Below are 16117 nucleotides of genomic sequence, written 5' to 3' on the forward strand. Positions count from 1 at the left end.
CACACACTGATGGGAGGAGCTACCATGCAAGGTACCACCTGTCCATCAGGACTAACTAACATTCACACACTGGTGGGAGGAGCTACCATGCAAGGTACCACCTGTCCATCAGGACTAACTAACATTCACACACTGTTGGGAGGAGCTACCATGCAAGGTACCACCTGTCCATCAGGACTAACTAACATTCGTACACTGATGGGAGGAGCTACCATGCAAGGTGCCACCTGTCCATCAGGACTAACTAACATTCACACACTGATGGGAGGAGCTACCATGCAAGGTACCACCTGTCCATCAGGACTAACTAACATTCACACACTGATGGGAGGAGCTACCATGCAAGGGGCCACCTGTCCATCAGGACTAATTAATAGATAATTAATAGTAGGCACAGCCACGGGAGCAACTTGGGGTTCAGTGTCTTGGCCAAGGACACATCGACATGTGTACCTTAGATTTTGTTATGTAATTGTTGAATATTTTTCATCTTAGCAACAACAATAACATTATTTCAGTTGTCGTTGTAAATAGAAACCTCCCGCCTCTTTCTCTTTGTTATTGCTGCTCTTTTGATGTAAGACAGGAAAACATGGCGGTGATACATTTCTGCATTATAGTTCTAATTAGTTGCTGATGGAAGACGTGGATTTTGATTTACCAAGGACACAGTGTAATACTCATAAATCACTGTAGAGGGGAGGCTGGCCACGAGAGGCAGATTATCATTAATTACTTTATGAATGTAACTGGCTGTGTTATTAGCTTCACTCATGTGTCAGGATAATGAATAAAACAGTGTCATAAAAATGGTATAAAAAGTAGTTGATGTTATTGGTCAATAAAAAGAGTAATTAATACATTATTTACAAATTGATTCATTAATCCATAAACAAATACACTATATGATTATTAATTACATCAATTGACATTTAAATGATAAATTAAAAACATTGTGAAAATTAATAAACACAAATATTAATACGTGTAAAGTTGAAGGAATATAAAAACATAAAACAAATAATGAAATGCTGTATCAAAATAAATAACTAAATTCACAATATGCTTTTCCTATTTTTCCGCTTTAGATATCTCTTATTTTAATGCTTTGTAAGCATTTCCATAACTCTTGTCCATACAAAGAGTCACATGAAGGGTAACTGACACATTTTATTAAAATATGATTATATAATTCTAAAATTATTGTTACACAACAACCACAAAGAAAAAAAAAATCCACTCTCTTTCATTAAAAACGTTTTCCATCCATGAATACATTTCCATAATTCGGTGCTATCAGTAACTATTTGTTAAGATTTAATTTGTCATCGCACTTTCTAATAATGACAACCATCCTTTAAATAATGTCATTCTCTAAATATGTGCTTCAACTTAAGACCGATGTGTGTTTGTTCCAGATGTGGACGAGTGTCTAGAAGAACTCCGGCCCTGTGAGGCTGTCGGGGAGTGCGTTAACAACATGGGCTCCTACACCTGCACCTGCCCCCGGGGATACCGGCAGGTCAACGGCACCAGCTGCAGAGGTGAGCACCGGAGCAGGGATCTACCCTCTGATCACCTGTTCATGATCCCGGGTTTTAAATGTTCCACACACACACACACACACACACACACCTCTCAGTGGATTCCTGCCTCTCTCCTCCCAGATGTTGATGAATGTGTGGAGGAACCAGAGCTGTGTTCTCCCCACGGAGAGTGTCTCAACACAGAGGGGTCTTACCTGTGTGTGTGCCAGAGTGGATTCACTGCCAGCTTAGACACGCCCTCCTGTGATGGTAAGACGACAAAGAGTAGAAACACACACACACACACACACACACGTAATGGGGTTTCATTCATTAGAACGTACATATATTAATGTGATTCTGAATTCCCGTATTCATTTTATCATAATGTTCAGGATGAAAGCCCCTTTTGGTTTCCATTTCATGGTCCATGTTTAGGGTCATGAGGTTATCAGAATGCTGATATTGACTATTTCTTCACTATTGATCCATACTACACAGAAAGAATGAGGCTGATGTAATTCTGTGTTTCTCTTATTTTCACCGAATCCCATGAAACGATCAAAGCCGACAATGTGTTGGTCTCTCTTTCCCCCCTTTGTGTTTCTCCTGAAGAGGTGAACCGGGCCACAAATGCCTCGTTCAATTAGTAAAAAAGGATTCAGTAACTGAAACGGCTGACTACTGCAGTTTTTATCGAACGTGAAGCAAACAGGAGGTCATTGGTTTGGGACTATTTTCAACGGTGGATTCATCCACATTTCGTGTTCTATGAAATGGCAGCAGGACGGTGTATGAGGGATGGAGTTGTGTGTGTGTGTGTGTGTGTGTGTGTGTGTGTGTGTGTGTGTGTGTGTGTGTGTGTGTGTGTGTGTGTGTGTGTGTGTGTGTGTGTGTGTGTGTGTGTGTGTGTGTGTGTGTGTGTGTGTGTGTGTGTGTGTGTGTGTGTGTGTGTGTGTGTGTGTGTGTGTGTGTGTGTTTCAGTGAAATGTCAAAACCACTTTTGGATGGATTGCATTGCAATCGGGTCCACACGTTCATGGTCTCCACAGGATGAACCAAGATGCCCTTTATTCTTACTCTGACCTTTTTTTCACATTTGAATTGGTTCAGATCTTTAATTTGTGAGCAAATTCATGCAAAAAAAAAAGAAAAAAAGACAGACATCAACATTAGCTGCAGTTTGTGTTTAGTGCGAAAAGTTATCAAGTTAATGGAGGGTGAAGATGATAAATATGGACCTGCTAAGCATCAGTATTTTGGGATGGTCAATGAATTATGCCAAATGCACTATTCAGGCTCACGGAGCTGGCTGAAGACTTTTAGTCTCGTTGATAGTATTTGGACAACAATAAAGATATATCAGGCTTTGGATACACAGATAGTACTCGGTAGGATAATAATCAGTAGGATACATACAGTTTTGGTCTTTTCAAGGAGTTTGTTGGCAATGATAAAAATGTATAAAACTGCCAGTCTCACCCTTAAAGAGAGCCTTTAAAACGTTGTTGCTTTAGAAGTCTGAGAGCAACCACTCACTTGCTTGTTACATACCAGACTTCTTCCTCCTCACCCAGGATGATGTCAGTGTAAAGCTGGCAGTGTGCTTCCTCAGAACTGCTTGTTTCCACTCTCTATGAATGCTGGCATTTCACTTCGCCTTCACCTTCCAGCGTGTTGAACAGCTATAAACCCTTTTGATTTATGAAGTTGTTGGACAACATGTCGTTATTTTCTTTGAATAACCCGACCCAAATGACTCTGTGTGGTAGTTTGTCCCTTTTGTCTTGTAGTAAAGTGTATTGGTTGTAGGAGGACTTGTACCTAATACCTTATTGTTATTACCGAGAGGCATACTGCTGGGTTGAATATGAGTCGTGAACATGCTCTCTGTACAAAGAGGGCTTCTTTCCCTCATTTATCTCAGCTTGAAGGACTGAGCTGGTGCTGTGATGAATGTTTCAACATAATCCTCACTTTGACATGTTATTATAGATCCATATCAACACAGAAGACAATGTTTGCATATGAAAAGCAGTATTCAAGTAGTAATTTACATGGCGTTCAAAGCGTCCAGCCACATAGTAGATTGATAATTCTATTGCAGCCCTTCTTTAATCTGTGTCATGATCTGCCTCTCTGTGTCCATCCCTCCATTGCTTCCCTCAATATCACAAGAGAGAAAGGCATGAAAGAAGTCACATTTGTGCTGCCCCTATTTTCTCCATCATGGCAGGAATCATGGCCGCTGTGCCAGAACTGTTTTATTTAATGTCGCTTCCTGTCGAAGAAAAAACAGAGCGAAAAGAAAAGAAATGAGAGGAAAAGAAACAGACGGGAGCCTTTGAGCTCGCTGTCTAGACAAGGAGGGATATGTGTTGCTCTCTGCCTGATTTATGTGGGGGGAGTGTGACTCCAGTGTGTGTGTGTGTGTGTGTGTGTGTGTGTTAATGAAACAGTTAGTCCATGTCTCATTTACAACGTTTTACACCAGCTGCTTCAATCCAGAAGCATTCCGATCACCTTTCATGTCACGACCCTGATCTGTTGGGAAGGAAATGAAGGAAAACACAGGAGACGCTGTGTGCTTACAATGAGTCTCAATCTGCAATCATTGGCATTCATTCGTGAAGCAGATGTTCATACACCAACGTGTCTTACAATGAAAACACCTCAAATAAAAAGAGATAATTGAGAGGCTGTATTGAGTGTTAGAAAGGAAAGGGCGGAACAAATCCAAATCAAGTGAAAAGCATTTGACGTTTCTTTGTTTGTTCTACAGACATTGATGAGTGTGGGCTCAATGAGACTCTGTGTGGCCCGAGTGGCTTCTGTGAGAACAGACTGGGCTCCTTCCAGTGCCTCTGTGAGCAGGGCTACCAGGAGTCCCAGGACGGCCAAGACTGTGTGGGTAAGTGTTGAACTTTTGGTGTGAGTATAATGAGCTGGAAGTATTGTAGTTTATTGTGTATGTGCACGATAAGACCCCCACATGAATCGTATGCTTACAGTCGAGTTCTAGCTTAGTGTATTAGTTTGCAAATAAGAGAAATAAAACCGAATGTATGTCAATTCCTTTGTTTAAGGACAAACAAGCAGCACATCACAGCCTTATATGTACCGCTACATTCATTCACTACTTGATCTACATGTCCTGTCCATAACAAAGTTATAAACAAAGTTAAAACACGTTTTTTGGACGTGAGGATAACTTGTTGCTGTTGACTGGAAGGTTGCTACATCACATCGGTGTCACCAAAGCAGCCTCCCAGTCATTTGGATGAGGCTTTGACCACTGGTGGGGGCTTGCACTGGTGATGCCTGTCTTTGGTGGGATCATCATGACCTGCAAAGGGAGGGCCAGACAACAGACGTAGAGCATTGGTTGGACACATTTAACTTGGCTCCTTACACCATATAAAGGTCCATTCCAAGATGGCGGCGTACGCATTTTAGCAGAATTGTCCCACTGAAGGGGTGCGGACATGCATTAAGACGCCCTTGTGTGGAGAATTGATTTTGGCTTGTGCAGTCCAACAAATCTCTAGTAACTCCAGGATGTTGTAAAATCCAAAAGTACACCAATCACTGGCCGTAACATTGTCAAATTGTTTGTATTTTATAAGGGCTTGAAAAATAGGAAATCCAAAGATAACTCCATCCATAACCTCCATCGGAATGCAGTTTGTTGATTTCCGCTCAGCGTTTCAACCCCTTCTTGAAACTTAGCTCTATGGGCTGGAATAATTCAGGTTATTGGACTTAGTGGGTTACCGACCCCAGTTGTGTTTACAATGCCTGGCTGGAGAGAGAGTAGATATTTAAGAGGAGGCACATTGTTACTTGAGTAAAACAAAACAAACATGGGACTAGCCCAGCAGCGACTACCCCCTTCATTCACGTGACCCTTGACTTGCAATCGTAAATAGTAATTGCTGGGGCTTGGATAGCTGTTGGGCTACATCACTGCATTTGGTTGGGTGATGACTCTTAAGTCATCTTCTCAGATGTTTTGGTGACAACTGAAAGCCTCAGGGGGGCTTCTACGTATTCTTACACTTCAACAAACACTGCATCTCAGTTTCACTTCAACTGATACCTGAACTTCACTAACGGCATGTAACAGTTCCACAAAGACTGAAACTTCAACTTCTTTGAGCAATTCTTTCTTAACTGTCCGCTTTAGTGTTTTGTAGTACTTTACCCTCAAGACGTACCAAACCCTCCAATGTCAACATGTAAAGAAAAGGAAGCTGCTTCAAACATTTTAACAGCAATGTTTGTACAGAAGTGGGCAAATCCATTTTCTTCATACAGTCTGGACTTTTCTAATCCCAAAAATACATCTCAAACCAAGGCCTGGTCTTCTCCTTTATTGAGGTGAATAAAGGACTCAAATATTATAGGATGCATTAGGATATTACCGCTGTGACCTTTGAAGGAAACATTGTCAATACTCTCCCATTGAGGAATACATGGAACTAGTGTTGAAAAAAATAAGTTTGGTTTGGAAAGAATCTGAGCTAATGGGTGCTGGTGGTTGCCCCCGTAGCTCCCATCTAGTCCACACCAAAACAGGCAGAACGACCCGCACCCTCTTATTCACGTACCTCAATACAGTGTGTCCTTTATACACACTCACACACACTCACACACACTCCCCATCTGTCCTTTGGCAGTGATGCCGGGTCCCACCCAGGTTCAGTCCAGCCAGCTGCCTCTTGTTCACTGCCAAACCATCACTGTACTATGGCTACCACAGATGGACTCACTTACACTCTCACGCACACACACACACAAACCTTGAAAACCAAGAGTGGTGGTGTACCACTAACCATTCAGAATGTGTGCCCGTCTCTCTGTCTTCCTTCCCCTCCATCTATCACTCTTATCAGCCAAGTTCTTCTGGTTTCCTGCTCCTTTCTTTTGCCCTGCTTCATTCTCTCTATCTTGTCTTTTCCTCCGGTGATTTCCCTCTTCTTCCTCTCGCCCCATCTCTCTTCTTTCATCGTTTTCAATTCCCCCACTAAGGCTTAGTAGACATATTGCCAGTAGTGATATCTTTCTTATTTGGTTAACGGCAGCATCTCAAGCTTATGCATCTGTCTGAAACATTGAGCAACCATCAAGCTACTTTGTCCGATCCTCTCACAGTTCGTTCCATCCCTCAGTTAAGATGGTGAGAGCGTATTGCAAAATATTCTATGCACATTAGTGCATCAAGTCCCTTTGCGGCTTCCAAGGAATACGTTGATTGCAGCATTGAGGTTGGCTCCATTCGGAAGGGCCATTGGAAAAAATTTAATTATTAATTGGATTAGAAGAAGATCTATTGTCATTATCCATGAAGGCAACGGTAACTCGGTGTGGCTGAATGCAGCTTAACAAACAGTGAAATAACGTATTGTTAGAAAACAGCACTTTGCTTTTTGCTTAGGACTCACGTCATTTGAGTTTAAATGAAATAAAGCCTGAAAGACATTTCGACAGAGCTCTCCTCTTTGTCCTTCTCTGCGATCTCCAAGATGGAACATGTGTGATATATTTTGATCTTGTTTTGAAATCAGGCGAAAGGGCCGGTGACCTCACAGAGATGGTTTGAAACGCTCTCGCCCGTGTGAGTCTGTGTGCAGCGTTGTTTGGAAAGATATTACAATACAGTGTCCTTCTGCAAATGTTACTGTGGCCTACATAATAGATCTATGGAAATGATAACCACTGCATGTCCAGATCAGATGAGAGCTACAATAACGTCTGTTCAATGAGAGTTTTATATGACTGGACCAATCCCAACACTATTTCAGTCAGAATTCCCCTATTAATACATAGATCTGTACAGACTGATGGATTAACTGCCAAAAACATGAGTGCAAAGCAACACTGGTTCTAAATTGAGCTGCTTTCTCTGCACCTGACCCCGAGTCCAGTGGGCTCGGTGTCAGACTCAAAAGGACTTAAAGGGCTTTGAGTGAAAGTCTTCTCCCCCTGTTGTGCCATGCACTGCATATCAGTACAGGACATGCAAAGTGAATTTAAAGATAAGAAAATACTAAAATGTGTGCACAAAGATGTCACTGAGGCCACATTTGAAGGAATGTGTCACACAAATACAACAAGTACCAACGTATTACACAATGGAAACCTCTCGGCCAAACATAATGCATCACTCTTTTGCACACCAATAACCAAAATAACATGTACGCATATGCTCTTCTGGTCCTTCTCCACAGACGTGAATGAGTGCGAGTTGCTGAGCAGTGTGTGTGGAGGGGCGCAGTGTGTGAACGTGGACGGGTCCTTCCTCTGCGTGTGTCCCAGCGGCCAGGACTACAACGTCATGATCGCCGAGTGTGAGCCGCTTCCCACAGGTGACCCACCTTCAGCTTCTGTGCCAATGACATGTAACAGGGAACCTGAACACATCACGGTGTGTTCCTGGTTTTTCCGCACAAAATACATAATCTCGCCATATAAGTCAGTAAATGGAGGTCCGCAAACTTCATATAGCAGTAAAGCATAAATGTATCGACAGTTTATACCTCCAGGAGCTCCAGAATAATGGACATGAAATAGTGCAGAAGATGAAGGAAAGTAAATGATATTAAATAACTTTAATAACTTTAAATCCACCTCTTTGTAACAGTTAGTTTATTTAGTCTCAATTCTGAAGAATGATCCTGAGTTCTTGACTTGTCTACATGGACTGCTTTATACGTAGCTGGCTATATGAATACACAATTACATTTCCCACCCATAAAGGTATAATATACATACATTCGAAAAAAAGATTGCATAGACGTGATTCCCCCCTGAATCATTCATTTTTGGGACATGATGATCGGCCCAAAGGTCGTGTAGTTAAAGCACGTCTATTGATTGTGTTGAGCCACGCCCCTTTTAACGTCCATTGGCCAACATCTTCAAATCACACCGAGGAGGTCTGACGTGTGCAGTATAGACGAGGGGCTGGTTCAGGTCTGCCAAATGCCATTCACACACTCGTGATTTGATATGATTAAGTTCCAACGAGCTGCACACATTGTACTTCCTGTCTGATCCTTGCCCCCCTGCTGTGTATTCATCTTTCAGTGCCGTCAGTGGAGCGTAAAGAGTGCTACTATCGTCTGAACGATGAGAACCTGTGTGAGAGTGTGCTGATCAGCCATGTCACCCTGCAGGAGTGCTGCTGCACACTGGGAGCCGGGTGGGGGGACAACTGTGAGGTGCATCCCTGTCCTGTCAACGGCACAGGTGAGTTGGAGGAGGAGGAGAACATAATAGCACCCAGACACTAAGTACCCTACCTTAGTAGACTAGACGGCAGTTTATTATTCTAGACCACAGAAGCTCCTGTGTTTGGTTTATGTCAAAGATGGAATGATCTACTGTATACAAGGGATGTGGAGGAATGAGTTATCTTCATTTGATAGATGGGCCATGAATGTTCGGCTCTTCAATGCTGGATGAAAGCTGAGCTACAGTTGTGTTGACTCTTGAGCGGCTGCAAGCAAAACCATACAAGTCACTTTTTGTAGGTCTCGGCACAACGAGCAGTGGTTGTCTGGGGAGGTCACACTGCTACTTGGTGCTGGGTTATTTTGGTCTGTGCCTTAAAGGCATCGAGTACCAATACCCAGATCTAATGCTAAGCTAAGCTAACTTCACTGTCACTGTGCATGTTGGTACCAACAACACTAGGCCCAAGCAGTTCCATCCTTTACGTCGTCCGACTATTGCAATGTTCTGTTATTGTTGGTACCCAGGCGTTCTAGTAACAACATGACACCGACCAATGACAGTGGCCCACATGTACCCATTTTAATAAGTGAGCAGGAACTGAACCTCTCTGCTGACCTATGACTTGACGTTCACCTGACAGTATGTAGTGTAGGTATGCAAACACACACACACACACACACACACACACACACATCACTCTTAACCTCCAAACCTCCTGTGGGTCCCTTTTCAGACCAGTTCAATGAGATGTGTCCATCTGGAAGAGGTTTCCTTCCCAGTGGAGACTTACTGTATGGAGTACCCACATCTGACAGCTACAAAGGTAAGACTTCTCCGCGGCTTATTACCATACCTACACCACAAAGCTGCATCTGTTGTGTGGAACACTGTCGGTGGGTCCTTTGCAGTGCTTAGTGCTTATTATTTTCATTACATAGTCGTGAAACAGTAATGTTATGATTCCAAAGAGCTGTTAGTGAAGAGCGTAAGGTGTAAGAGTTACACTATCACACCTATTTGGCACACATCTGTTCAACCGTATCTTTTTTGCGGACACTTTTGATTCAGTTGTCTTCTGCATTATAGACTTAATAACAAATATGTTGCTATGTAAAACTGTTTTATGATAAGTAGCTATTCTACAATGTGGCGCAAAAAAACAAACAGATTCTGAACTGTATGAGAGCCAGTTGGATGAATCATGCAGTTTGATATATGATCTCAGTGTATGTTGAGCAATAAGTAGGTTTGTCCATCAGAACCCAACATGTGCTGCTCAGTATGTGTCATCTCAGGGATCTGAATGTAGATTGATATCAGTATCGGTCCCAAAGGTCCAGTGTCCATATACTATATACGATATACATTTATATATAGTCAAAACTCTGAATTGTGTAACCCTCTGCCCTCAAAGATCTCCGCAGTGGAAGAACAACACATGTTTTCAATGGCGTGCACTACAGTCCCACTACAGTTATCACAAGAAGGGTCCAGCTGCGGGGTCCATGTATGATATCATCCTTTAAATATTCAATCTGGATGATAAAATCAAATCAATCATGTGTTTTTTGTCAGGTTTCATAGGCTTTAAAAAAGGAAAATGTGTGTTCTTGTTTTCCTCTTGAAATCAGTAATCTAATAAACAATGAAGCCAAAACATAATTATTCAATTGTCCTATTATTTAGTTTTGTACTTTGTTGTGTGAATGCAGTCTGCAGTGTCAAATTTAAATGAAAAATTACATTTGAAGGAATTTGAAAAACAATGTTGGACAAATGAATCACAGATAATAAGCAGGTTTTTTTAGTGATGACACTACAAGTAGTGATGTGGGAACGTAGGAATGAAGTGCACGGAAAGAACATTTAGACCGTCATGCTGTGATGCATTGTGAACAGTCTGAGAGGAGGTAACGCTCTTGTTCCCCTCGTCCACTCTTTGTTTGACTCGTCTATCAACCTCTCAATCATTCTGTCAATATTACAATATTACAGGGAGATTGATATGAGGATGGAAGATGATGTAATGTCCCCTTCTGGCTATCTGAGTCTGTATGATAATGCTACATGAATGTTAAATTCATTGATGTTAATGTCACAGCGTCCCCACGTGGACCCCCAGTGGACCCCCAGTGACCCCCAGGCTCTCCATTGTGACCCCTTTAAAGCCGACATAAGCTCGTGTCACATGACCGGCCTTCTCTCTGCCTGCAGATGCAGATGAGTGCACCCTGTTCGGCCAGGAGGTGTGCAAAGGAGGCTTCTGCTTGGACACCGTCGGCAGCTACGAGTGCTACTGCAAGACGGGCCACGACTACGACGCCGTCAAGCTGGAGTGCAGAGGTGAGGGGGGGGGCGTGTCTGTGTGTGTGTGTGCGTGTGTGCATGTTTGTGTGCATGTTTGTATGCATGGGTGCGCGTGCATGTGTAGGTTGGTGCATGTGGGTGTGTGTGCACATGTGTGTGCGTGCGTGTGTGTGTGTGTGTGAGGGAAAGTTTCCTTGATATTCTTCTATACACGACACGAGAACCTCAGCTCATAGGTGGTGTTTGAATGTTGGTGTTTCTCTGCTCTCTGAGCATCCATCACCACCAGCACATGAATCAGACATGTTGCTACAGACCAACATGAATCAGACATGTTGCTACAGACCGACATGAATCAGACATGTTGCTACAGACCAACATGAATCAGACATGTTGCTGCAGACTGACATGAATCAGACATGTTGCTACAGACCAACATGAATCAGACATGTTGCTACAGACCAACATGAATCAGACATGTTGCTACAGACCGACATGAATCAGACATGTTGCTACAGACCGACATGAATCAGACATGTTGCTACAGACCAACATGAATCAGACATGTTGCTACAGACCGACATGAATCAGACATGTTGCTACAGACCGACATGAATCAGACATGTTGCTACAGACCAACATGAATCAGACATGTTGCTACAGACCGACATGAATCAGACATGTTGCTGCAGACTGACATGAATCAGACATGTTGCTACAGACCGACATGAATCAGACATGTTGCTACAGACCGACATGAATCAGACATGTTGCTACAGACTGACATGAATCAGACATGTTGCTACAGACCAACATGAATCAGACATGTTGCTGCAGACTGACATGAATCAGACATGTTGCTACAGACCAACATGAATCAGACATGTTGCTACAGACCGACATGAATCAGACATGTTGCTACAGACCGACATGAATCAGACATGTTGCTACAGACCGACATGAATCAGACATGTTGCTACAGACCAACATGAATCAGACATGTTGCTACAGACCGACATGAATCAGACATGTTGCTACAGACCGACATGAATCAGACATGTTGCTACAGACCGACATGAATCAGACATGTTGCTACAGACCGACATGAATCAGACATGTTGCTGCAGACTGACATGAATCAGACATGTTGCTACAGACCGACATGAATCAGACATGTTGCTACAGACTGACATGAATCAGACATGTTGCTACAGACCGACATGAATCAGACATGTTGCTACAGACTGACATGAATCAGACATGTTGCTACAGACTGACATGAATCAGACATGTTGCTACAGACCAACATGAATCGGACATGTTGCTATAGACCGACATGAATCAGACATGTTGCTACAGACTGACATGAATCAGACATGTTGCTACAGACTGACATTAATCAGACATGTTGCTACAGACTGACATGAATCAGACATGTTGCTACAGACCAACATGAATCAGACATGTTGCTGCAGACTGACATGAATCAGACATGTTGCTACAGACCAACATGAATCAGACATGTTGCTACAGACTGACATGAATCAGACATGTTGCTACAGACTGACATGAATCAGACATGTTGCTACAGACTGACATGAATCAGACATGTTGCTACAGACCAACATGAATCAGACATGTTGCTACAGACCAACATGAATCAGACATGTTGCTGCAGACCGACATGAATCAGACATGTTGCTACAGACTGACATGAATCAGACATGTTGCTACAGACTGACATGAATCAGACATGTTGCTACAGACCGACATGAATCAGACATGTTGCTACAGACTGACATGAATCAGACATGTTGCTACAGACCAACATGAATCAGACATGTTGCTGCAGACTGACATGAATCAGACATGTTGCTACAGACTGACATGAATCAGACATGTTGCTACAGACCAACATGAATCAGACATGTTGCTACAGACCAACATGAATCAGACATGTTGCTGCAGACCGACATGAATCAGACATGTTGCTACAGACTGACATGAATCAGACATGTTGCTGCAGACCGACATGAATCAGACATGTTGCTACAGACTGACATGAATCAGACATGTTGCTACAGACTGACATGAATCAGACATGTTGCTACAGACCGACATGAATCAGACATGTTGCTACAGACTGACATGAATCAGACATGTTGCTACAGACCAACATGAATCAGACATGTTGCTGCAGACTGACATGAATCAGACATGTTGCTACAGACCAACATGAATCAGACATGTTGCTACAGACCAACATGAATCAGACATGTTGCTGCAGACCAACATGAATCAGACATGTTGCTGCAGACTGACATGAATCAGACATGTTGCTACAGACCAACATGAATCAGACATGTTGCTGCAGACCAACATGAATCAGACATGTTGCTGCAGACTGACATGAATCAGACATGTTGCTACAGACCAACATGAATCAGACATGTTGCTACAGACCAACATGAATCAGACATGTTGCTACAGACCGACATGAATCAGACATGTTGCTACAGACCGACATGAATCAGACATGTTGCTACAGACCGACATGAATCAGACATGTTGCTACAGACCAACATGAATCAGACATGTTGCTGCAGACCAACATGAATCAGACATGTTGCTGCAGACCAACATGAATCAGACATGTTGCTGCAGACTGACATGAATCAGACATGTTGCTACAGACCAACATGAATCAGACATGTTGCTGCAGACCAACATGAATCAGACATGTTGCTGCAGACTGACATGAATCAGACATGTTGCTACAGACCAACATGAATCAGACATGTTGCTACAGACCAACATGAATCAGACATGTTGCTACAGACCGACATGAATCAGACATGTTGCTACAGACCGACATGAATCAGACATGTTGCTACAGACCGACATGAATCAGACATGTTGCTACAGACCAACATGAATCAGACATGTTGCTGCAGACCAACATGAATCAGACATGTTGCTGCAGACCAACATGAATCAGACATGTTGCTACAGACCAACATGAATCAGACATGTTGCTACAGACCGACATGAATCAGACATGTTGCTACAGACCAACATGAATCAGACATGTTGCTACAGACCAACATGAATCAGACATGTTGCTACAGACCAACATGAATCAGACATGTTGCTACAGACCAACATGAATCAGACATGTTGCTACAGACCAACATGAATCAGACATGTTGCTGCAGACCAACATGAATCAGACATGTTGCTACAGACTGACATGAATCAGACATGTTGCTACAGACTGACATGAATCAGACATGTTGCTACAGACCAACATGAATCAGACATGTTGCTGCAGACCAACATGAATCAGACATGTTGCTACAGACTGACATGAATCAGACATGTTGCTGCAGACCGACCACAGATTCATGTCTGAACCAGGAGGAACACAATATCTGTTGAATTAAACTGTTATTGTTTCAGGATTCAACCTCAAAATGTTCCTGCGGCCGTTTAGTGAATTTCTAGAATACTTGAAGAGCACGACGGTCTGTGCAGAACGTGAAAAGGTTTCAGATATTTCAAATAGGACCCCCTAAACCAAAAGACTGGGGACGTTTTGGGGATTTACTAACAATAGTGGTCGAGGGGTGAAGAAGAGAGAAGGAGCTTTTTTTATCTGCTCCAAAAAAAACGTTTTAATTGATTAGATTATTATTATTATTATTTATAAACTCATAATTTTATGGTCAATAATTCAACTTTAACTCTACAATTTGCAGCCAGAACGGATCAATTGTGATATAAGGATCCAAGTACTGAAAGACTTGAGTTGAATGACGTGCAGAATGAATTGTGTATGAATGTATATTCATAGAGAGCAAAGCTCTTTCTGGAGTATATTTTAATAATATTCATGATGATCTACAGTCACTCTTCTTGAGACGTGACTTATAGGAACTCCTTCCAAGTGAATGGCAACACTGTCCCTGAGCTTATGTTTCATTTTTCATATAATGCTGTTGAATTCGTACAAGTGGGTTTTTACCATAGTTAGTTAGTTAGTCATAGCTAAATAGTTAATATGCGTGTGTTAATAAATGTTCATGTGTAGGTAATGTAGCACGAGGAAGTTATTGTTCCGTAATTCTTTTGTTTCCTGCAGACATCGATGAGTGTGAGGACGAGTCGGCGTGCGCCGGGGGCCAGTGCCACAACACGGACGGCTCCTACATGTGCTTCTGCACACATCCCATGGTGTTGGACCCCAACCTGAACGGCTGTGTGTTCAGCTCCGAGGTGGCCGGTAAGAACGCCTGTTTGTCCCACGCCTTCTAAAAATGTCCCTCCGGGAAATTCTTGAATTTGTCAAATCATTTGCAATATTTCAGCCAAATTGAATGTAAATTTTTGTCCCCAAAACCAGTCCCTTGCTTATCTTCAGAGTACATGGTTAGCCCTGATGCCCATATGATATGATTTTATTATTATTATTTACCATCTGAGTATCACCCACGTTTAAAATATAGTAGATGTAATCTAAAGTACTACAGCATATGAACAACTTACCCATTAATATGACAGAAGCTTCTAGCTGCCCTCATGAATGTATAATTGTGTATTATGACTCATTTTCTCAGGATTATAGTGCTCATATTTACTTCTTAAAGTCAGTTTTTTTTCAGAAATAATGTTTTAACATTATTCTGAGATACAAAACATTAACATTTTCTATCTAATGGAGTCCTTCTGTGTAAACATAACGTTTATTTTATGACCGTTATAATGGTTATGAGAGTCTACTGAATAATGCTGAAATTAATGCTGAAATTGAGATAACCTCATATTAATTATTCATATAAAATGTATATAATACTACTTAATAATTAGGGATTTCTTAAATCAAGCTTCAGTATACATTGTTGGGTTATAGGTCCATACATCACTATGTGGAAGTCTGGGGAAATACACAACATGCTTACATGAACAAAGAATATGTAGTTTAACATGAGCTCTAAAATAATTGAATAAACACATATGTGATCTGATTGTCACGTTAGCGTAAATTA

General features: G+C 42.0%; 1 protein-coding gene across 3 annotated transcripts in view; it reads left to right on the top strand.

Moving 5' to 3' along the window:
* Nucleotides 1–16117, top strand: part of ltbp1 (latent transforming growth factor beta binding protein 1) — a 90919-nt gene that overhangs the window by 70354 nt on the left and 4448 nt on the right. For all 3 annotated transcript variants that reach the window (XM_034552647.1, XM_034552648.1, XM_034552649.1), the window contains 8 exons: nucleotides 1419–1544; nucleotides 1668–1796; nucleotides 4309–4437; nucleotides 7757–7894; nucleotides 8616–8777; nucleotides 9499–9588; nucleotides 10980–11108; nucleotides 15214–15354. In XM_034552647.1, coding sequence (XP_034408538.1) covers nucleotides 1419–1544; nucleotides 1668–1796; nucleotides 4309–4437; nucleotides 7757–7894; nucleotides 8616–8777; nucleotides 9499–9588; nucleotides 10980–11108; nucleotides 15214–15354 — 1044 coding nt within the window. The remainder of the gene's footprint in view (nucleotides 1–1418; nucleotides 1545–1667; nucleotides 1797–4308; nucleotides 4438–7756; nucleotides 7895–8615; nucleotides 8778–9498; nucleotides 9589–10979; nucleotides 11109–15213; nucleotides 15355–16117) is intronic.

The sequence above is a fragment of the Cyclopterus lumpus genome, chromosome 15 (assembly GCF_009769545.1).
Source record: "Cyclopterus lumpus isolate fCycLum1 chromosome 15, fCycLum1.pri, whole genome shotgun sequence".
In the NCBI taxonomy this organism is placed as follows: domain Eukaryota; kingdom Metazoa; phylum Chordata; class Actinopteri; order Perciformes; family Cyclopteridae; genus Cyclopterus; species Cyclopterus lumpus.